Genomic DNA, 22,628 nt, shown 5'->3' with positions numbered 1-22,628 from the left:
GAGGTGGCCGGAACACTTGGCATAGGATTCTAAGTGCCCTACTGTGATGTCATAATCGCCAATGTTAAGTCTATGGGGAACTTTTTAGTAGTTTTTAATTAATAGTTCAAAAAGTATAAATGTTACAAAGTTGAAAAATACATAGCTGAAGTCACCTAAGTAAGACCTACGCAACACAGTTTGAACGAAGTTTCTACGTCAAACGGTTGAAGCTGAATTAAACGCACAAATATGTAGAAGACAAAATAAGAAGAAATCGGATAACAGTAGAGTGCATTTTCATGCCCTCTAATGATAAAATAATGATGAGGATAAAATGTGAGTTTTCGATCATCATATATTTCATTTCCATTAATCACAGAGTTCCCAAAATCACACATAAGGTGTGTTAAGTGTCTAGTTTCATAATTTAAAAAACAAAAGCTAAAAACGTAATATTACGTTTTGGCACTCAATGAGTTAAGTAGAATGAGGTGTGCTTGTTGGAATTGTGTTGTGTTGGAAACGATGGAATGGAATGGCTGTTACAGTATATGTAGAGATGCTGATTTCAGATAAAATTGCAGTGGTCTCTTATTTTTTTCCAGAGCTGTATGTATAAACCAACACAAATCTCTCTCTCTCACACACACACACACAAAAAGGTTATTCACATTGCACAATCTACGTGGGAAAGACCTAGCTTGGCATTCATAAAACACCCTTTTTCCAGTTCTTTTTTTATGATAAAGGCGTGTTCGTGGAAGAAATAAAGGGACACTGACAACATATTGAAGACTGAAATCATTTAAGGCGTCGTTAATGCTCCACTTCAGAAACAAAGCATACTGCGGTCACATAAGCAAAACAACCACCAATACAAAATAAAAGGCAATAAGTAGCTACCACAATAATTAAAGATTTTAATAAATAGATTAATAAGGAAGAAGAGGGAGAAAAAGCATACATTGTAAAAAAATACAGATAGCACAGGTCTCAAACCTGCGGACTGTTGTCACTTAAAATTATATACCAAATTTAAAATATTTAAACACAGGGTATATATTTATATATGGCTGAGCACCTACAGGGTGCTTTAGCCATGAGCACAAACAGCTCATTAGCCCAACGCCCTTTGAAAAATACTAAAAATCAATAGCCCTGTCATGTCACCTATCCACTATAGTCTGTCTTTGCTATGTGTTATATTATGTCTTTCCTATATCACCCAAAAGGCCAGTGCATTTGTAGGTGAGTGTGCTCGACAGTCAGGCTATCAAGGGGTTGGAGAAGTTCAAGCCCCCTTTATTGCCTTCAGTGGGGCAAAACTGGCCTCAGCAGCCAACCAGCATCAGAAGTGTGCAGGTGTGGTGTCGCTGGTGTGACTGACGGGGTCTGACGTCATTGAAGCAGACTGGTTCAAAGGGCATCCTGCCAGGTAATGTGTCTGAAACAAGAGGAAAGACATTTTTCTTATTAGCTTCCAATTCTACAGACTACACAAACAAATTTCACTTTATAAACAATGTCTACTTGACCAGCTGATAAAGTAACTCAATAGCATTGGCCATAAATAGCTCAATACATGTAGAACTCCAATTACAGTAAAGTGGTGTTGCTTACACCATTGGTACTTCTATATGAATTACAATGAGCATAAGCATCCTCCAGCTTTCCAAAAGGCAATGATGGCAGTTGCGATTAGGATTAACATTAGGCGGGTTAATGCAATTACATCTCATGGAGTAATAACTTCCTTATTTAACTTTTCAAAAAATTAAAAAGACTATCCTAATCCAGCAAGTATAAAAGCACAGTGTAAAAATAACTTCGAAGCCACAAATGATCTCCTATGCATACAAGGGGCGTGACTGGATGTGCAAGACTCCTACACTAGCCAGCTTTTGGACAACTGTCACCATTAAGAGTACCAAGAGTAACATACTTGGTGTTCCCAATAGCTACTCATTATGGACTTTTTGTGCTTTAGATCACTTAAGTCCATAATACTAGGGTGTTGAAATCGCAACTCCTACACTCTTGCAAATATATTTACAAATTGAGAAAGGCAGAAGCTTTACACAAGTGCCTCTCCTAATTGCTTTTAGATCTGGAGGAATTTACATTGTCTAGGACATACAAACAGCTCAACAAACCTATTCATGAAATTACATTGTGTAAAAATCAGTGGCTGAGTGTTCAAGACACAAGGTGACCCATAACTACACAAGGCATTACAGACAACATATCTCCAGCTGTTTATCTCCGGTTGCTGTATTCAAACATGCATTTGAGAGGAGTACAGATGCGAGCGGAAAAAAAAAAATGTAAAAAAGCAGCACACAAACATCTTAACATGACACACTCAGTTGAATATCTGCACAGAATGCCTGTGAGTGTGTCTGAAGAGCCTTTCAAACAGGGTAGATATCTACTTCCTGTTTTGGAACATCAATTTTCATTCAGGATGTAACATTTTCCTTTTTCTTCCCTGGGAATCTCCCAGCTCCACCACCCACAGCCCTCATCCCCGAGACCCCCACCCCCCTCACTTCTCTGGCCTAGGGCTCAGGCCGCTATATTATTCACGCCACATTCTTTCTGTGATCTAATGATAACAAACTCAACAGACTCACAAACCAAGCCTCTTTTCTCTCCTCACAATTTTCAGCCAACACCACTACCCTCTTCTCGCTCAGGCTAAACTCTCTAAAAGTACAACATACAGTTTTGATGACAATATAAAAAACTATGGTCAACACCAGTAGGTTATTTTTATGATTGGGTTTTGGGTAGGTTCCAGAGGTTTTGTCACTTCTTTGCTAGAAAGAGGCCCATGTAGCCCATCCTAACTCAAGTGAACATGGAGTTTGTATGTCTTTACCTGGGGTGAAGGGGGTAGTATGGTTGTAGAGAACAGTGTCTTCACTGCACCACACAAGCTGTGCAACACTGCTCTTGTTTCTCTGGCAGTGTGGCGTAGTTCATTTGCCTCACAATTTCCGCAAACAGCTCATCCACCATGGTCTTGCTCTTGGCTGATGTCTCAATGAAGGGGCAGCCCCACTCCTGAGCCAGGGCACGGCCATCAGAGCCCGCCACCTCTCGCTCCGACTCCAGATCCACTTTATTGCCCACAAGGATGAGCGGGACTTTTTCAAAGCGCTTCACCCTCACAATCTGATCCCTCATGGGTCTGATGTCCTGGGGGGGCAAAGGTCAAAATCATGTACAGAAGAAGGGCACTAAGTTGATGGATTGAGAAGTAGTAGGTAGTGACAGAATGTCCATGTGAAACATCAAATAAAACAAAACTAGTGAAACTTAAGTCATGAAAGGACATGTTGAAAACACCTTGAAGCATTTATCAATTAGATGGTGAAGAGTACAATCATTACATCGTTAGAACTGCTGGAAGTATTACCTGAAATGACTGTTGGTTGACCAAACTGTAAACTAGGATGAAGCCCTGGCCGTTTTTTATATACAGGTCTCTCATCGATGCGAACTGCTCGGTTCCTGCTGTGTCCAGAATCTCCAACACTGACGGGGACGAATCCACTTCAATCTCTTTCCGATAGAAATCCTCTATAGTCGGGTCATATTTCTCAATGAATGTGCCGGTGACAAACTGGACGGTAAGCGCGGACTTACCGACGCCACCACTGCCCAGCACAACCACTTTGTACTCCTTCATTGGGGTGTAGCTATGTGCCTGACCCAACCTAATAGGTGTTTGTTCACAAGCTACATAAATCAAACGGCTAACGTTAACCTTACACTATACAAATCCCAACACGGGCTGTAGCTGTGTGGACAGCAGTCGCAAAAGCAAGTATACCACCGAGATTTTTCAAAAAGTTGAACATAAGACAAAAATCTTTGCAACGTGCCTTCGAAAAACTGAGCAACGCCCGCGTTCTGCTAGCTATTTGCCTTAGATAGCTAGCTAGCAAGTAAAACTGAAGCCGCTACGCCCATCCATACTCTCTCTAACGAACCTTGTTTGTTAGCTAGCAAGCTAGGTATGGTTAGCTGGCTACCTTTACACAAACTCCAAACGTATACTTTGAGATCATCAAGCCCCAAAATAAGGACAGATCCAAAACTTGGAAAATATTGTTATAAGTTAAAGTTCATCTTGACAGCTAAATTCGGGGCCATGAGATCACAACCCATTCCATACCGTTTCCATTTTGGTTGCATTAAATCTGGATAAAGCTAGGAGTTACCGTTAGCTCCTAAAACAACATTAGCTAGCTTGTAAGCCAACTAGCCAGCTATTCCACCTAAGCTATCCGAGTAATATTAGCAACTTAAAAATGACTGTCACCAGTACATTGAAGAATGCTCGGCGTTTCACCTGTCTCCAAGCGTACTGTCTTAAACCACCGTTTTAATCGAACGGAATTAAATTTCAGTCCAATATAATGCAAGCAACACGTTGCTTCAAACGAAAATGACACCTCTACTCCGCCGGCCTTGCTTCGAACCGGCCTCTCCCAGTCTCGTCTCTCAGAACACCGCTGATCAGAGTCGTAATCTGCCCGTACACATTCCTTGAGCACTATTCCTGGAGCTACAGGACGCAAATCCCATTGTAGGTTCAAGACTCCTCAACAACTGCTGGCGCTAAATATGCAGAGATTTCGCTGCATTTGGGCCCATCATAAGCAGAACGGGCCAATGCAGACTTTCAAGTTTAGTTGCAGGCCCATAAATCAAGGTGGGTACCGCCTGATGATCTGTATGTTAATTGGTCATTCCAAAAAATATGTCCATTCTCATTGGCCTACTTTGCGACTGGGAGGGCCTTCGGAAAATGAGGTCGTACAGTTCATGAAGATGTGATGTTTGTAAACTAGTGGGTATAATGTTTCAGATTTAACTAATGATTGTAACAGTTTTGTGTTCAATGAAAACATTCTCATCATGCATCTACATAGGCCTATAGTGTGATGAATAATTAAATCCCCAAATTCAGAGTTTTAGTGCAATGTCTATGAAATCTAGTTGGTTAGTCAATAGTCGATATTTTGTAGGCTAGATATCAAATATCTATGTGAAGCCCTGTTTAACTATATTCAATCAATATGATGGCCTAACTCTGAAAGTGTAGCCTAATTATGTCTAATTGATTGAAACATGTTTGAGTCAGGAATTAACTTTGTATATTTGTTTTAAGACAAAATAAAAGATACCATTTTAAATATTTTCAGTAGTTCATTACTCTTACATTAATTGGAATTTGTGGGCCAGTGTCAGTGATACCTATAGGCAGCATTAAAAAGTGGTAGTTGCACTTGCAGTTGGTAGTTGCAATAATGTAAATTGCAATTTTTTGTGTGGCCAGACATAAAACTCCATATTTATAATTGAAAAAACACTGCCAGCCTGTCATGATTCTGATCCAACAACACAACGTTGACAAAAACTCATGCCTTGCTTGCTCAGTGTTAAGGAGGTTAAAGCTAATTAAATGCATTTTGACAAAAGATCTCCTGAGCATACTCATGACCACCTTAAATACTTGAGCTCTCTATTGTGTCTTTAAGGCATGGGAAATAAGAATGTGTGAAGATAAATCCTGAATTAAACATTGTATGAGGTCCTTAGTCTGGAATGCTTTTCGTTTATAAAGAAAATAGACCTTACTAACATGGTATAGGTTTTAGTGTCAAGAGTGCAGACGCTTTGGCTGAGTTGCTGTAGACATTTGGAAACAAATAAGACCAAAGTGACGCATACAGGACGGGCCAAGACAAGTCACATTCACACGCAGACTCTGACACCACTTCCTTCTATTGTTCTTCTTGAACCTGCTTTACTGTTGTTCACCTTTGTGAAGAGCATTCATGAATTTGATCTAAAATAAATATAAACATGCTCTGTCAACTTGAGCTTGAGAAAATAAACACAAGCTACAGAGAAATTGCCATAAGTGCTTTATTAAAACGTCCAACAAAAACATCAGAAGTAATGTATGCATATATCTAGATACTTATTCATAGCAAAAGAGATTGGCATGAAGCACAGTTGTTTAGCACATACAAGTACGACAAGCTAAATAGAAAGAGAAGCATTTAACAGTAAGAGTAAAAGCATTCAGTTTCACTGTGTCCTAAAGTGGAGGAGAGGGGAGCCTGTTATGTATGGCTTAAAGGCAATGTGGACATTCTCAGCTTTGTTCAGCTTGACTGCAAGTTACGGCTATTCCCAAAGAATACATTTAAAGGGACAAAACCTGTATGGACAGTTGAGCAATGTCTCTAAGAGAATTTATTTGAATTTGTCAGCAGAGCTAAAATGACTGTTTCTGGGTGCTTCAGAAACTCTGCAAAGGATCTTTAGGGTGTTACTCTTTAGGGCCCTACCAGGAGTAGAAAAGTAACAACTTTCTTCATTTAGAGTGTGTTCTCTGTTCGGAGCTTAGGCACAAGAGGACATGCTACTGGGGGCAATGCTTTTTTGTCTATTAATGAAGCACAGTGATGGAAGTGATTTAAGCAGGTGCTTCAATTTGTCTGAAAATCTGTTCTGTCTGCAATTTAACGAAAAAGGCCTTGCACCGTTTCTACTTGACCCAATGGTGCACTGACACATCGCAACCAACAGACTCAGCCCCTCCTCCAATTCTAGGACAAGTGCCATGGCAACAAAATTTATTGGCTTCCAAAGCAATTGAAAAACATTAAATGTACACGTTAAGCACTAGCAGAGCCTTTTTTCTGGATGTGTAGTTCTTGTGTGACTGTTGTTGATATTGAATTGGTTGGTTGAAAGCCGATGGCAAATCCACTGTTATATTTTGTGGAGAGTTGTCATGAAAACAATAAAACATTAAGTAATGTAAAATAAAATGTTAAAAAGAATTCAACCCCCTGTACAAAAGACAATAACTCAAGTTCACTGTTTGTGTGTTTGTCGCAATGAGCCCACAGCATCATCTGATCCCAAGTACCTATTATACTGTATGTTCCAATTTTAGCCTGCAGGGGGCAGACCAAGATTAGCAATCCAATCATAGGCCTTGATTTACAGGTCTTTAGTATGGCAGATATGTTAGTTCAACTTGTCAACTTCAGAAAAACTAGGCCTACTCACAAAAACAAAACTTATCACTGGGTCGTGTTCAGAGAACACAGCGAGACAGTAACAGGTGGCTCTTTGGTTTCTGATGTCTGGACACAAGTGGCCCCTAGTCTGAAAGAGTTTAGTTTTACAATCCCTTTTCCAAACACCTCCAGAATCAGATTTAGTTTAGGGCACATTGCGCACAATGTTCTGTTGTAAGCTATGACAATCTACAAAGCTTCTTTGACACAAGTGTATCCATACATCCCTTTTTTCAGTGAGAAAACCATGCTTTGAACAGTAAAAGGGCAATAGCAAACAGAACAAAAGACAAATCCCTCAAAACCCAGAACAGCATCTATCTCTTTTACAGCCTATTAAAATGACCACTGTTTACCTGTATTCCGACCGATATAGTCAGTTGAATTATATCAATTTGCTATATATATCTATGTATATTCAAAATAAATTCTGAGTATTTTGACTTATGTACATAAGTGCAATCAAGGTGAATATCACACATTCGTACACTGACGGCATCACAGCCAGTGCCACTGGCTCCCAGCACAGCTGGGCCCAGACTGGATGGATCAAAGGGGAGAAGGAGACCTGACAATGGGATATGCATTCAGACAACCACAACAGGCACTGACAGTGACAGCTGTCCTGTCCACAGTAAATGGCCAAGTATAGTGAGATATGCTCAGTGTGATTACTTATGTGATTACTATTATGGAAACATTTCCATCTCTTTGACATAAAATGAAACAAGTCTCTCTTCCCTCGATCCAACCCATCAATTCAAAAGCTCAGATGCTGCATACTAAAACTCCCACTTTGAAAACAGATCAACACCCCATCAGAACATAAAATAATTAGAAAACCCCAAACCAAAACAAATAACATATGATCTCCCCAGAGGGCCTTTGGATATTGTTTTCACCTTTTTTTACTTACAAAATATTCAATCACTAAATCCCAGACTACACATTTCCTTTCTGAATAAGTTAACGTTGTACATTATTTCAGTTTATGTGTGAAAAAATTCACAATTAAGATATACAAAGGTAGCCATGTTGTAGTTTTGTTGCCATAGCAACAACAACTTACTATCATAAGTAACAATGACTCTATCATTGTATACATACAAATGTATATATTTATGTTGATATATTTCTTAATTCTGATTCTCTTACACTACAGTCTACATAAACTATTCATGGATTGGGTTATATCTCAGTCATGCAATGAGAATTTTTATGATGATGAAAGAAGATTTTAAATGACATAAAATGACATAAATTTCACTAACAATTCATTGTCTAAAAACAGACTGATTCTTGGCTAATAATTAAGACAGAATGTAACAAAAATACCACTGTGAGAAACACATGGGAAAACATGAAAAAAAATCTATCTCTCATATTTACACTAAATCATTCTCTAGATAACTACTGAATCTTGTACAAGTAACACACTTCTTAAAAAGGTAAGTGTACTTAAAACTTTAAGCCCCCCCAACGAGGCACATTATTTTTTTTTTGTTTGTTTCTTTAATCAAGTATTTTGTTAATTCCAGCTGGACAGCAGTTGGAGAAGGCATAATTCTCACTGAGAGAGAGAGAGGGCAAGCGAGTGGGAACAGTGAAGGAGAGAGAGGAGAATCCCACAGCTTGGCAGGACATTAAGATCCAACTAAATGCATTTGAAGTACATAGTAATAAGCTTCCGAATTTTAGTAACTGAAATGAGATAATTTGTTTTTAAATGACAACATTTCTGAACATCTTTTTGAACAGTTACTTTAAAGACGAAAACATATTAGACTTATAATATATAATGCAGATTTCACATATTTTACCAAAATAATTTTTAGACACACATAATCTACCAGATACTCATGACACAGTAAATTGCCTTTCTGTGGTTTTGATTTTGTTACCCTCTAATCAGCTACAATATGCTCAAGCCCCTTTCTTCTATTCCTAGTTGTCTATCCACTTCCATTCACAATAACACACTAGGTATAATGATTACATGGGACCTATTTGCTGCTCATAGCAAATTCACATTCACATGCATTCACAGGCGCAACAGGGCCACGGTCTCACAGAGATGCAGTGTCCAGCCATTTTAGCACCCCCCCCCCCCCCAAACAAAATGCCTTCTTTCTCAATCTCATCTGACATTCCATTTGTCCTAAATGTCACATTCAAATATGCAGATAAGGCCCTTTCTGGATGTCATTCTAGGAGTCAACCTTTGTTAGCAAAGCCATTTGAACCACATGCTGGGTCCATCTCTTTCACTTGCACACTGATTCACTCCCTAAAATGTCCCACTGCTGTTTAGAGTCCAGTGACTTGAAAGCAAGGACACACCAATGTTAATGAAACCAACTGCTCTTTAAAAAAAATCCCCAAAAGCACCAAATAGACAATAACAAATTCAACCTGATTCCAAAATCAACTAACGGTACCTCTCAAGAAACAAGCCACACACTGCCATGTTTTGGACATCACCTAGCCTATTAGCGACAAAGGGGATAGGCCTATAACAATGCCTCTATCCATAGATGAGTGCAAGTACTCTCACACAAGCTGAACAAGAGGGTGTTACTGTGATCAAAAACCCATATCAGTCTGACAATCTCTCACAACATCTAAGATCCTGTTCAACAAGATGAGATGAGACACTCAGAGGTGGCAAATTCACCAAACATCCCATCACACTAAGTGCAACAAGTGATTCAGAGTGACTGTCCACCTTATCCTATACCAAACGTGTCTAGTTTACAATAATGTTAGGCTTTATTTGTGCAGTGTTAGGAGTACTGAGCTAAAAGTAGTTTAATAAATGAACAGGTTCAAAATGGCGCTCCTGTTGGCAACTGCACTGTTAACTGCTTGTTTTTTGGGATATTAATAACTAAAATGCAATAAAATTACAGGCATCAGGGAACCAAACACCTGGGAGGATGCAGATCTTTTGTCCTATACGCTGACACCAGGCATCTAACCCACCTTTCTGGTCACAGAGGTGTGCGTAATCTCTACAGTACATTCTATCTTAAATTAGGAAGGGCAGCTCTGCTCAAACCTCTTGTTTTGTGGTCACACAATCAGGGGCTCAAAATGGCATATTACGCGCTGCCAGAGCGAAGCGGTGGGGACAGACAAACAGATTGCGACTCTCCAGGGCATCAGGGGACATGGCACACGGCAGAGATGGCTCTGCCCCGAGAAAAAAAGGCTCGTCCACTGCATACAGTCAGGGGACAGACGCACTCAAGACTGCGAGAGGAAAAAGACAAATGGACAGTGCAGCTCAATCAACCTTATGCCCTTAGACGGGATGCAAGGGGCACATTTCTATATTCATATTTTAAAACAAGAGGAGATATTCAGCTACCTGAATAATATAATCCATACAGAATTAGTCTGCAATGCTGGAATCTAGAAACACTGATTTTACACATAGTTAAGACATACTTAGACATTGATACTTAGCTGCTTAAGGCAGTTAAAAGGTATGAGCGACATTCCAAGACATATCTGTTCCAATGTGTCTGCCACATTATAGTTCTGTCCAATAACTATGGATGTATCATCTGTAACTCATTTCCGAAGAACATTCTTTCATTAAATTTGGAATTGCACATACACAAAAGACCACATAGTATTAGACAATCATTTCAGATCAACCATTATTAAATACTTCATTACGAGCATTGATGACAATTTGCCGGGAGGCTTGTGTCACGACACACAGGAATGCACCCTATGCAGCCAATTGCTACAACATGCAGTCCTGTGTTTCTATAGCTTACAACTACACAAGTACATGGACAAACCCTCCAGCCTGATCCTTTTGTACCCACACAACTGCAGTTGTATTCCCAATCATCACGTGCATTGTGGGTCTGAGTTAATCCATGACAATACTAAAAGGGAGAGACAGAAGATATCAGCCCATTCATTTAGAGCTCATCACCCAAAGGCACAAACAAATTCACAAAAATGAAGCCTTCCTACCTCCTGGCTGTCTGCCCTGGATGCTGTTTTGGAATAAGTACTTACAATCATAGCCTAATGGAAATATGATTAAAAACAAAATATTACCAAGAAACAGTATCAAAAAGAAGAGGTGTTCTACAGCCATTTTGAAATGTAAACATGTCAATGCTCTTTCAGGATCATTATTTCATCTTGGGCAACCAAAACAACAAACAGGTAAAAATTCCAAATAAAAACAGCCAACATCACCTAAAACACCACAAAAACAAAAAGGCCTCAGGGACTCATCAGAATGGAAAAGCTTGGAACACAGGCACACGGTCCCTTCACATCCATCTTGTTTTCTGCTCTCGGCCTGTCAGGCCTGTGTGCTGTGCCATCACGAGACTGTGCCACAAGCTCGCTCGCTTCTCCTGGGCCCTCTCAGGCTGCGCAGGAGGCTCCAATGCGCTCACCAGTGTGCACTCATGGGTCACTGTGAGATCCATCAATCATCTGTGTGTCTGTATGGCTGTAAGGTCTGGGGAGCTCCGCCTCAACATCGCCTCGCTTCGGGGGAAAGTTATCTCTGCATCAACATGGCTGGCTTCCTTTAACAGTTGTGGGCCCAAACTTAGGTATTGCCTGTGATAGTTTTTTCACAAAACCTTTGTCGATGTTTTTTTTTTTTTTCCGTTTTTTTTTTTTAATCCACAATGTGAATGTTTCAGAGATGGGAGAGTGGGGAAGTGAATGTATGGCCCCATCGGGGGAACATATAGATTAGGCACATGTTTGCTGCATTCCATTTTGCGCTGTGCTCTTGGGCACAGGGCGTCTAACAGGCTGATGGCATATTAACTGGAGTTTCGGTTGAGGCCTACTGGGCTTAGGGTCATGGGGGCGGCCACAAAGAGTTTGGGGACGGGGCAGAAGTAGGTTTCCATGGGAATGCACTGGAGGTCAACCGGGTCGGCACTCAGAACCTCGGAGGGGTCTGCCAGAGGAAAAGACAGACAGAGAGAAAAAGAGGGAAGGAAAGACAAAAACAGAGATAAAATGACACAACTTATTCAATATACTACATTTTCATAGCTGTACTGCAACAACACTGCATTATGTCAGTGGAGTAAAGGAGGGGTGGGGGGTATTCAAATGAAATAAAAAAGTTAAGACAGTCTGATTTGTGGTGATTATTGTCAATTTTTGTAATTCTAATGGCTTTTAGGAGGAAATTGTGAGAGGCCTATTATCTGAAATATCATAAAATATACACGTTGTTGTCAAAAAGATGGTATCCTATTTTTGCACCAGACCCAAACCATTTGGTATTTGCTTTTAGGAAATAATTGGAACATAAAAGCAAGCAAAGCAGGAAATGAATGCTGACTCCCTCATTGTCCCCTGGGATGTGGTAGGGTTATATGCAGCCAAGAAAATAGAACTGAGGTAGTAGATTGCAGCACAGCAACTGCAACAAATCACATTCTGACATGAGGTCATTTGCTAACTTAAAATTTAGTGAAGAGAAAGGATAAGAGAGACAATACAACATTATCAGCCCATCCCTAATCCATTTCTACATACATCACTGGGAAAAAATATTATATACATTAGACAGGCAGTGTGACTTAAGCTCAGAATCAACTTAGACCAATAATGAACGCTTATGTCAAAACCAACTAATACATAGATTAGTCTAATACAAAAATTATGACACTTCAATAATGAATGAAAATAACAAAAGAAACACCACAATAAACATTTAGTTACATCCTAATGGCTAATATATTATCAAAATAATTCCCATTTCCTGTTCCAATAGACCATTCTATAGGGGTCTGGATTACTTGTTTAAGTACTAGCTTTCCTGATAGTCTTCACTTTTTGGTTTCCCTCTATCTTTTCCAAACAGTACAGAATCACTTACCATTAACCTTGTCCTAACCATCCAACTGTGCCATGAACACACTATAAACACAACCAGAAAACAGGCGGCAAAAAAGAACAGATCCAAAAGCATAGTAGAAAGAGAAAGAGGGCAAAAAGAATAAGGGTCAAATGAGCAACATGGATGTAGGGGTACAAGCACACAGTGTCGTTCTCCTGAAACCTCCAGCAGAGAACGCAGAGAGCATGACAGAAGCGTGAGCATGCACACACACACACAGAGAGCCACACTCAGGTGCTGAGCTAGAGAGAAGGCCCATCTGTGATCCATAGAGAGCTTAAATCCAGCAGGGCTCAGGGTGTTTTCAAAAGCAAAAGAGCACCATTCACCCAGGGGTATCTAAGACAGGACTCCTAGAGACTAAGTCCCAAGGAAATATTTGGATGGCTGTGCCAAGGTCTCGTAGGTTAAACAGTAAGACAACAGAAACAATAGTAAGGAAACCTGGCAATACTTTAAAACACAAATACATTTGAAGGAAGCTGGAATCCTGAGTTGAAGAACAGATGATAAGCGTTAAGGAGATAACACTGGGCTTCTTTACTTCAAAGCGTCTTTAATAATGCGTGTTCTCTATGGACCAAGGTCTGAGGCCTTACTGCTAAAATAATAGGAGAGGCCAAAATGAGGGGGCAAACCTGATTGGAGGCTGCTGACTCGGCAAAAGGAACATTGGTGATTGGGGTCGTAGCCGACGAAACAGTGGAAGTGGAGGCACCGTGCATCATGGGAACTTTTTTCAGGCGAGTCAGACGAGAGACGGAGAGGGGACAGGGGAGGAGGAATGTTATGATTATCATGACCAAATATGACAGAGGAAGAGGGGAGAGAGACATGGCAACAATCCAGCGACATTGCCAAGATGGGAGTTTCACTCACAAACATGACATGCAAGTCAACTTAAAAACAATGACAAATTACATCATCTGTTTCCTTTGGACAAGAACAAACTTGTTCCACCAGAAAGTACATCTTGCACTGTAACTAAAATGGCAAGAAAATATGGGAATAACATATTATCATACAATTCAATCAGACAGATATCTGAGAGTTGTATAATGATGGAGCATACAGGGAGCATATGTATGGTGGTGCAGACAGATCAAAGGGCGCAACTTAAAAACACCAGCAGCTGAGCATCTCGTCACACCTACGATAACAATATGACCCCCTCAGCCCTCTCTCTGAGGGAGACCGCAATACTACACAATACATGGCACTCTGAAATCCTGTACTTTCTCATAGTTGGAATTTTCTCATTTACACTATCTTTTGGCCGTCTGACATTTTACTGACATTTCGGCATGACAACCAGGGGCAGAAGTGGCAACTCTCCACTCTACAGGAACTTTAATACGAGACTAACATTCTCAGTGTTTAGAAAACTAAGAGTAAGACACATCATGCATTGCAGTGTATTGTCTTATCATACACAACACAACACAACACAACACGTAACATTCCTTTCATCTGCACTTGTTACACTTTTTTGATTAACTGTCCTGCAGTCTTGCCAATAAAAACATCTGATAGTTACTGGTCCAAATATTTGTTTAAGACAGTGACATGTGCAGTATAATTTCATAATCTTCAGCTCTGTGGCTGCTTGCATGTCAGAGACAACAATATTTCAGCATAGAGAACCTAAAATTGAAAAGTTGCAAAATGTTACACTGAAAAAGAACATAATAATGTGACTAAATGGATGATATCAAATAAACAGCAAATGCAAACACAAAACTGATCAGTAAATAAAACCAGCCGACAGCTCATATAACACACAACCATACGCACATACACACACACAAACAGACTCACTGACTAAACTCTGAGCTAATGAAGTCCCGCTAAAACACCAAATGAACAGGGTCAGGTTCTGGAACACTGGCCATGAAAGAGGAGAAGGAGCTAAACTTCCAACCGCAGCACGTTGGAGTCGAGTCAAGTCAAGTGCTAAAACTGGGCGATGTCGTGGCCCAGCCTGGACTCTGTAAGGGCAGACGTGCTATATTAGACCTGGACTCTGTGAGCCACTAAAGACAAACACTAGAGAGGAGAGGAGTGTGTGTGAGCTGGGGAATCAGGAAGGGGGGGGGGGGGGGGACCTGGACACTGCCCTCACCAGCATGTCCGGGCATTGATAGGAGGCGACTGTGGGGCTGCCTGCAACTGCTCCAATCCCTCCTCTCCCAGCGGCTCTCTGGGGGTTTGAATAGCCCTATAGACAGATTCAGCAGGGAGAGGGAGAGAGAGACAGGGATGGAGGAGGAGGAAGAGGAGCAGAGAGAGAGAGCGAGAGAGCGAGAGAGAGAGAGAGAGAGAGAGGGAGACAGGAAGCAGGTCTTAATGGCAAAATGAACACCACCCACTGGTAAGCCTGAACAATCCCCCTCTGGCTGCAACCTCCTCTGCAAGCTGGGCTACTCATACACAGTCACTCTTATGTGTGTGTGTGCACAAACACACACACACATACATACACACACACACACACACACACACACACACACAGTCAAAAAAGCCAAGAAGGCCTGGCCAAGCACGCAGACAGACAGATGGACACAGACAGACACCGACAAAATGCCTGCAGAGATGTGTGAAGGCTCCACCTCACCTTACCAACAGAGACCCTCTGGTGTTTTCATTTTCATAGTGCCAGTGGTATCAGTGTCTGGTTAGTGAAATAAAGCCATTTAAAAAGGCAAAGGTAACTGGTGGCTGACTGCATGTGTATATCAAATGTGTTTGTTTTAATTCCTCTGCAAATAAATAGTACTGTTCCTGGACCTGTCAATCTTTGACTATTTGGCATCACAAGCTGAACCGACAACAAACTGCTACTGAGTGTCATGCACAGCGTGGCGAGTTCAACAACAGCACGTCAGTCAGAAAGCAACACGGTACACACATTTACTCAACTCTCATTACCTGATGCATGCCAGCTAGCATAGAGAGCTCTAAAAATGGGCTTCACATAGCTCACTGGTTCACTCACAAAGCAGGGCTCTACAGTGCGCCCATTTCACTCGCACATGCGAGTAAAAATGATTGCGTGCGAGTGCAAAAAAATATTTAGGCGCACTGGTGCGAATGACTTCTAAACATGTCAATGTTTGTCTACAAAATACACCGCAACATCGAGAAACATTACTGGTGCAAACCATAGAATCACGTCGCGAATGCAGCATAAAAACTACACCTCCCATCAACGTCAGCAATTTCGCGTTGTGACTCGCTAGTAGTCGCTTCTATCAAATCCAAGAGCGCACAGAAAAAGCGGAAAGTTAGACTAGCCTAGATTGAGGAAATTAGTTCTTCTATCCACCGAATTCATCGGATATAGGAGGAACAGGATGAGATTCTGAGAATGCAGTGAGAGAACGAAAGGTAACCTAACAAGCCTTTTAGCCCAGTTGACGTATTGGCTGCAGTATGCAAAATATAGCTGTAGCGAACAGGCACAAAAGTAGCCTCCCGTAATACTCCCATTTTATTCAAAGGTAGAACACTACTGACAACTCCAGGCTTCCACGCATTCTTGTTTGTTTACACTGAAGCTGAAGTGCAAAACGAAAGTAGGCCTAATGTTTGCCTAACTGCCCCCATCAATGCAGATATTTCAAATAAAAAATAAAAGTATAAAAAATATATCCTTGATTAGACTATGTTGGGTTTTGTGGAAGATCAAATAGACTGTTTTAGTAGTAGTATTCAGTATGCAGTCAGATAGGTCACCATAGGCATATTTGGATGAGCTAAATTAACAAAATGTAGGAAAATAGAACAGACTCGCATAGAACAGACAGTAGGCACTGATCTTTAAAATCCTGTTTCCTGTAGCCTGTCATCAATGTCGTCAGTCATTCTTAATCTTTGCAATTGGTGCACTGGCATGTTTAACTGTTAGCTGCAGTGTAATGTTAGATTATGTGTAAGTTAAGTAAAGAACTGACTGTGCACCCAAATTTGTGTCTGTGCTCCTAAATTTTTTTTCTTGGGCGCACAAGTGCTCCTGGAATTTTTTTTTAGTGTAGAGCTCTGCAAAGCCTCCCTCAGATTAACGTGATGGCTACATATTTTCTCTCCATATGGACAACACATGGGGAATGACAGGTCAGGTCATGAGATGAAATGGAAGGATTTTCTGGGGTTTAAAACAATATATATATACTAGCTAACCAGAATAACCCAAACAGCAAATACACTTGACATTCAATGTGGAATAAAAGACTGCCAATGTGTGGACAATTAACATTATGCTCACATGAGACTAAAAATTGACACAAACTTACTGAATTCTTATGTTACTATACAATATACAAATGCAGGCATACATAGTAATATTATGAAACTTTAGTAATTTGAATTAGATGTTTAATTGTCTTAGGTTCTGTGAGTCTTCCAGAGAGCCTAGATACATCCCCCAGACCATCGGCTTACACAGAGTGGGGGCAAAGGACGTACCAACACCTCCAGAGGGACTCATGCAGAAGACTGGGCCTTTCCCATCAAACGCCCAGAGGTGAGAGTGAGGAGAGATGAGAGAGGACAGAGGAGAGATGAGGCAGGTGGTCAGAACATGAGGATGGAACATCAGGGCATCAACAACATCCGGGTTAATGTGACAGAGGAAGACTCCGTAAACAACAACACACGATCACAGAGGATGACAAGATGCAAAAGCACAGGCACACTGAGGTGGGTGGATGTAGCAGCACGATAACGATGTATACACCTATACCTGCATGTATACCTATGACGCAAGCAGTGTCTGTGTTAGCCTGCGTGTTAGCCTGCTGAGAAGCTGAGATGCTAATGCTAACATGGCTTCATGTTGCAGCTGGCAGGTTCCCATCAGCAGAAAGTAGGGGATATGAAGCATTCTCATCTCGCCTGATCACACAGGCTTTGGTTCCAGATGCAGAGCTGCAGTGGTCTCAAGCTGGCGTGTGTTTGTCTTGGGTTGCTGTTCCCCAGGAAGCTCCCTGCTACAGGACACTGGGGAGTTGGGCTTCTGGTCTACAGGGCTTACAGTGCTAATCTCCCCCGTACAGCGCTACAGTGTGTGTGTGTGTGTGTGTGTGTGTGTGTGTGTGTGTGTGTGTGTGTGGGGTGTGTGTGTGTGCGTGTGTGTGTGTGTGCGCGTGTTTGCTGCAGTGGGGCATCTGGAGATGGTGGAGTGTTGCAGGGGACCAATTAGCGAGGCAACGCATGCATCGACCAGAGACACACGCGGAGAGATAGAGGGGGTTGGAGGAGTGAAAGAAACAGAGAGACAAAGTGATAAGGATAGAAAAACAAGAGAGAGAGAGAGGGCAGAGGGAAAGAGAGAGACAAAAGGGGGAAGATAGAGAGGAGAGAGCAGGAGGGAGAGATAGAAGAAGAAAAAAAAGCAGCGGAGGAGTATCAAAAGTGTCCAGCTCAGGAAGCCCCGCAGGCTGTGCATGCATGCTGGGTGTGGCTTTGATGGGACCGTGCTACTGCTGCTGCCTGCACCTGCTCACTGTGACACTAGGGTCCACACCAGAACAAGTGGCGGCGGTGGTGCGTGCGGAGCATGGTTATGTGCTGCGTGGCGATGCTTCCACAGGCCCCAGATCAGCTCAGCCCAGCCCAGCCCAGCTCAGCCCAGCTCAGCACAAGGGTGGGTGGCCCCGTCCGTATGGCCCCGTGGGTCTCACCTGTGGGGATGAAGGCCTGCTGCTGCAGCTGCATGTTGGCCAGGGCTTGCTGGTAGTGGAACATGCTGGGGTTAAAGACGGCAGCCGACGCTCCGTTGCTCTTCTCCATGGTGGGCCTCTTTGGGAGGGCCTGCATCGAACCTGGAGGCAAGGACTGGAGAGAGAGAGAGAGAGAGAGAGAGAGAGAGAGAGAGAGAGAGAGAGAGAGAGAGAGAGAGAGAGAGAGAGAGAGAGAAAATAAGAGGCAAAGCCATAATATAAAAAGAGAGATGGTGAGAGATAAACACTCAAATGGGGTGTCAGGAGCTCAAGGTGAGACTGGATCAGAAGACCAAAGCTCACCTTATAAACAGCATCCTGACTTTCACAGAATCTAATGCTGCAATCTGAACCTCCCTACAAATCTGTCACTGGCTTTTACAACCACTGAAGATATACCAACAGGGACACAAAAGTGCAGACTGCAAACTAATTGGATTTTATGTACTGCTTACTCAAGAGCCCAGGTGTGCCGTTCATCAGGGTGAGAGTTTAACATCATTTGTTCCCACCATTAGATTGGAGGCACAAATGGGAAGACAGAGAAATCACTTTGCTACAAGCTTTCAGGGAAATGCCATGAATACCATGAATCTCCAAATATGCAAACACACTTACTGATGCAGATTCACAGAAAGACATGAATTATTCACTGTCAATTTCTTACTCAATATATGGAGACCATCCAGATACATCTTGAGACTCTACCCCAAACTAGATGGACCAAATCAGGGTTTCAAATGAATAGGTTTACTATAGAAGAGCAAAGGTAAGGCTCTGACACTGAGCACCAGAATTATGGGATAGAAGGGCCTGAGTCCAGAGCCGGCCACAGGGTGTGTTTCTAGGGACGGACGACAGGCTGGGGCAGCTTGAGCGGCTAGAGAGCATGTGATGACAGCGGGCCAATGACCACGCAGCACAACAGGCAGGCAGAACGCTTGGCCAGCATGGGCATGTAGCCGTGGCGATGGCGGTGGCAGCGCTAACTAAACAGACTGGCAATGCGGGAGCAGTCGGCAGACGCAGGGTGAGATGGCGATGAGGACGATGCATGCGGAGGGAGAGAGAAGGCTGCGCGAGTGCTGCGCTAGGCTAGCTTTATGGACTAGCGTTAGCGCAGGCAACATTAATGTCTCCGAGTTAGATTCATTAGCTCCTTCCCCAGACTGTTACCCAACACTACATGAGCTTACGGTGATCAATGTCTCTGAAATCCAGAGCCCTGCTCGTCAAATGCTAACACAGGGAACAAAAATGCGCTCTCGCTACGTCCTTAACATTTACCTCTCATTTAAATTCAGTTGGCAATGCCAGTAAAAAACACAAACAATAGTCTCTCTTCTCTTTCTCTTTCTCTGCCTCCCATCTCTCTCTCTCTCTCCCTCACTCACTCTCTCATTTTTCCTGCACCTGCACTGCAGACAGACTTTGTTTGCAGTTGATCACAGTGGCAGGAGCCTCCATACATCACAGGGGGAGACAAAGGACTTGCCTCACCCAGCTGCTTCAGCCAGAGATGCTGAATAATTTAGCACTTAGCCCCATGCAGAGATATGAGGGTGTGTTAAAACAGGGTTAAAAATACGCAAATGCCCACACACACACAAAGGCAGACATACACACACGCACACACACACGCACAGTCATGCACATGCACACATACACACACACACACACACACATTCACGCATACAGTACACACACACACACACACATGCACGCATGCATGCACACAAATCTAACAGACTGTTGAAAAATCAGCAACACACACTGAGCAGCTCCATAATTGCTGGGTTTAAGTGGGTATGAATTAGCCCTCTGCTGATGATGCCAACACAACACGCTTAATCTATGAACTGTCAGGTGGCAGGAGCTCTGCGCATCTTTGAAATTCACAACCTAAAATGTCATGAGTGTGCGTTTAATACATCAGGCTGTCTGGACACTTACATGCATAATGAGGAAGTGCTCTTATTGAATTAACTTTGATCACAGTGTCACAGTGATTAAATAGGGGGACTTTTGACAAGGACGAGCACAAGGACTATTCTCCCTTGCTATGCAGCCAAACATGTTTGCCAGAGAGGTCCAGTCCTTTCCGAACAAGAAGTACGTGGAAAACAACGAACTTTGAAAACAATGTAAGTCTTGACGTGTGGATATTTATAGCTCCATGTTGCTGCGGCTATTTGGGAAGGTGGGTCATTATGTAGGACAGTTTTACTGCTGTGGTGGTACGGCATGCTTTCGCTTGAATCTAAATGTGTGGTCTTAGCTAGGAGATCAATGTGGGGGAATTGCATTAAAACTGTCATCAATGACTAGACCCTCCGGCACACCATCCATCATATATAATAATACAGTTTAAAGTACAGTAATACATATAAAATACTGCAATTCATCCAACATAAACTTTTGAGTTAAATGTTCGCAATCCATACAGAACGAGGAGCAGAACAGGACTGCTAATTAAGCCTCTTGTCTTTAAAACAGTTTCCTCTGACATTCTGTAGAAGTGGGCCAGTGAGCGGTCACTTTCGGAATGCAGTATTTACTGGGGAACCATAGCTGGTCAAGGCTACGGAGGGGTCAGCGTTTACTTGGGCTGTGGCCAGAGAGACGCAGAACCTTGGTCAGGTGGGTTGGTGGGGTGTATCCCCGGTCCGACTCACCATGGCGGCGGCGTTCTGGCTGGCCTGGTGTTGGGCGGCCTTGATCCGGGCCTGCAGGTGAGCGGGCGGGTGGAAGTACTTGCACTTGTCGCGGGTGCAGCGGCCCTTGATGTAGTCCATGCAGACGATGACCGAGTTTTCGCTGCCGTCCACCATGGCCGCTTCCATGGGGTGCGCGTAGCGGCAGTCGTTCTCGCCCCGGGTGCAGTTACCCCGCTGGAACTCACGGCACACCTGAGCATAGAGGACACAGAAAGCATTGGAGCAGCAGCCAGCCCCATGTGTGTATGACAGTATGACATATCCCTGAGGTCCTGATGAACACATGTGCATGCGTCTTCATCTAGTCCTACTCTAGTTCTTATCATGCTACATGATATAAGACAAGAGCAAGAGCACAAAATAAGATCAAATCAGAGTTTTGCTAAATATTCTGTGGCATTCATGACAGCTCTGTTCCAGCTTTTTTACAGTTCATTCAGTTCAACACACATCAAAGTATACTTCTTCAGGAATACTTTTTTCCACAACATAAACTAAACCCAGTGTCTACCATTGAAGTTCACTAAGACAATCTCACTGTGGCTTACATTATAAGTATTTCCAAGAGTCTAAAGCCCACTAGAGCTGCTGTTTATGGAGGAGATTGGAACTGCTGACAGAGCCCGCACTGCTGACTGCTAGCCCAGTTTTAGCCATGGCACTGCCCCAAATGCATTCTAGCACATATGTGCTCAATCTGTAGGCGCTGGCGCGCGTGGCGAGGGCTGTAGGGGCGTGCGGAGTGGCCGCGCCGCAGCGTGAGCCGCCTGCCTGCCTGCTGCACTGCAGTACTGTACCTCCAGCTTGTCTGTGCGCGTCGGCTTCTGCGCCGAGTTTCCGTTCCCCATGGCGATTCCCGTGGGGCTCCCCGGGACCAGCACGGGGGCGCTGGGCAGCAGCTCGGGCATCAGCCCCATGCCGGGGCTCATGTGGCTCAGGTACGGGCCAAACGCCATGCCGGGGTTGCTGGCCAGAGAGGGGGACACTGGGAACGAGGTCTGCCACGAGGAGAGGGGGAGGGGAGGAAGAGACAGAAGGAGGGAAGAAAAGAGAGACAAGCAGAGAGAGAGAGAGAGGGAGGGAGAAGGAGATAGAAAGATAGAAACAAAAATAAACCAAAAAAGAGGCAACAGCAGAGAGGGTGGAGGGGGGGGGGGGGGGTAAGAGCACATTAGCAATGTACAATTAGCAA

At 42.9% G+C, this 22,628-nt stretch overlaps 2 protein-coding genes across 12 annotated transcripts in view; both read right to left on the bottom strand.

Annotated features, from left to right (window-relative positions):
• Window positions 1–770: 770 nt before the first annotated feature.
• Window positions 771–4,707, bottom strand: rap2c (RAP2C, member of RAS oncogene family). Its single transcript, XM_042074819.1, has 3 exons — window positions 3,404–4,707; window positions 2,864–3,183; window positions 771–1,426 (listed from the first exon to the last, which is right to left on the bottom strand). The coding sequence occupies exons 1-2, from the start codon at window positions 3,674–3,676 to the stop codon at window positions 2,905–2,907; spliced, it is 552 nt and encodes a 183-aa protein (XP_041930753.1). The 5' UTR covers window positions 3,677–4,707; the 3' UTR covers window positions 771–1,426; window positions 2,864–2,904.
• Window positions 4,708–5,911: 1,204 nt separating this feature from the next.
• Window positions 5,912–22,628, bottom strand: part of mbnl3 (muscleblind-like splicing regulator 3) — a 32,954-nt gene continuing 16,237 nt past the window's right edge. For 4 of the 11 annotated variants that reach the window (XM_042075483.1, XM_042075484.1, XM_042075485.1 and 1 more), the window contains 6 exons: window positions 22,234–22,434; window positions 21,395–21,628; window positions 18,681–18,834; window positions 17,440–17,499; window positions 15,122–15,217; window positions 5,912–12,045 (listed from right to left, as the gene is read on the bottom strand). In XM_042075483.1, the coding sequence (XP_041931417.1) occupies window positions 11,906–12,045; window positions 15,122–15,217; window positions 17,440–17,499; window positions 18,681–18,834; window positions 21,395–21,628; window positions 22,234–22,434 (885 nt within the window). In that variant the 3' untranslated portion in view covers window positions 5,912–11,905. Of the gene's footprint in view, window positions 12,046–13,637; window positions 13,733–15,121; window positions 15,218–17,439; window positions 17,500–18,680; window positions 18,835–21,394; window positions 21,629–22,233; window positions 22,435–22,628 lie in introns of all 11 variants that reach the window. The other 7 variants (XM_042075487.1, XM_042075488.1, XM_042075486.1 and 4 more) reach the window with 7 other exon arrangements.

Source organism: Alosa sapidissima, chromosome 20, assembly GCF_018492685.1.
Source record: "Alosa sapidissima isolate fAloSap1 chromosome 20, fAloSap1.pri, whole genome shotgun sequence".
NCBI classification, from domain to species: Eukaryota; Metazoa; Chordata; class Actinopteri; order Clupeiformes; family Clupeidae; genus Alosa; species Alosa sapidissima.
The sequence above is the reverse complement of the archived record's forward strand: the minus strand, read 5'-3'. Positions and strand labels throughout refer to the sequence as shown.

Excerpts from the sequence above, each read along its gene's own strand:
- rap2c (XM_042074819.1), bottom strand. The coding sequence starts at position 3,676 with ATGAAGGAGTACAAAGTGGTTGTGCTGGGCAGTGGTGGCGTCGGTAAG. Across the intron at positions 3,184-3,403 it reads TCAACCAACAGTCATTTCAG|GACATCAGACCCATGAGGGA; the intron begins GTAATACTTCCA and ends TTGCCCCCCCAG.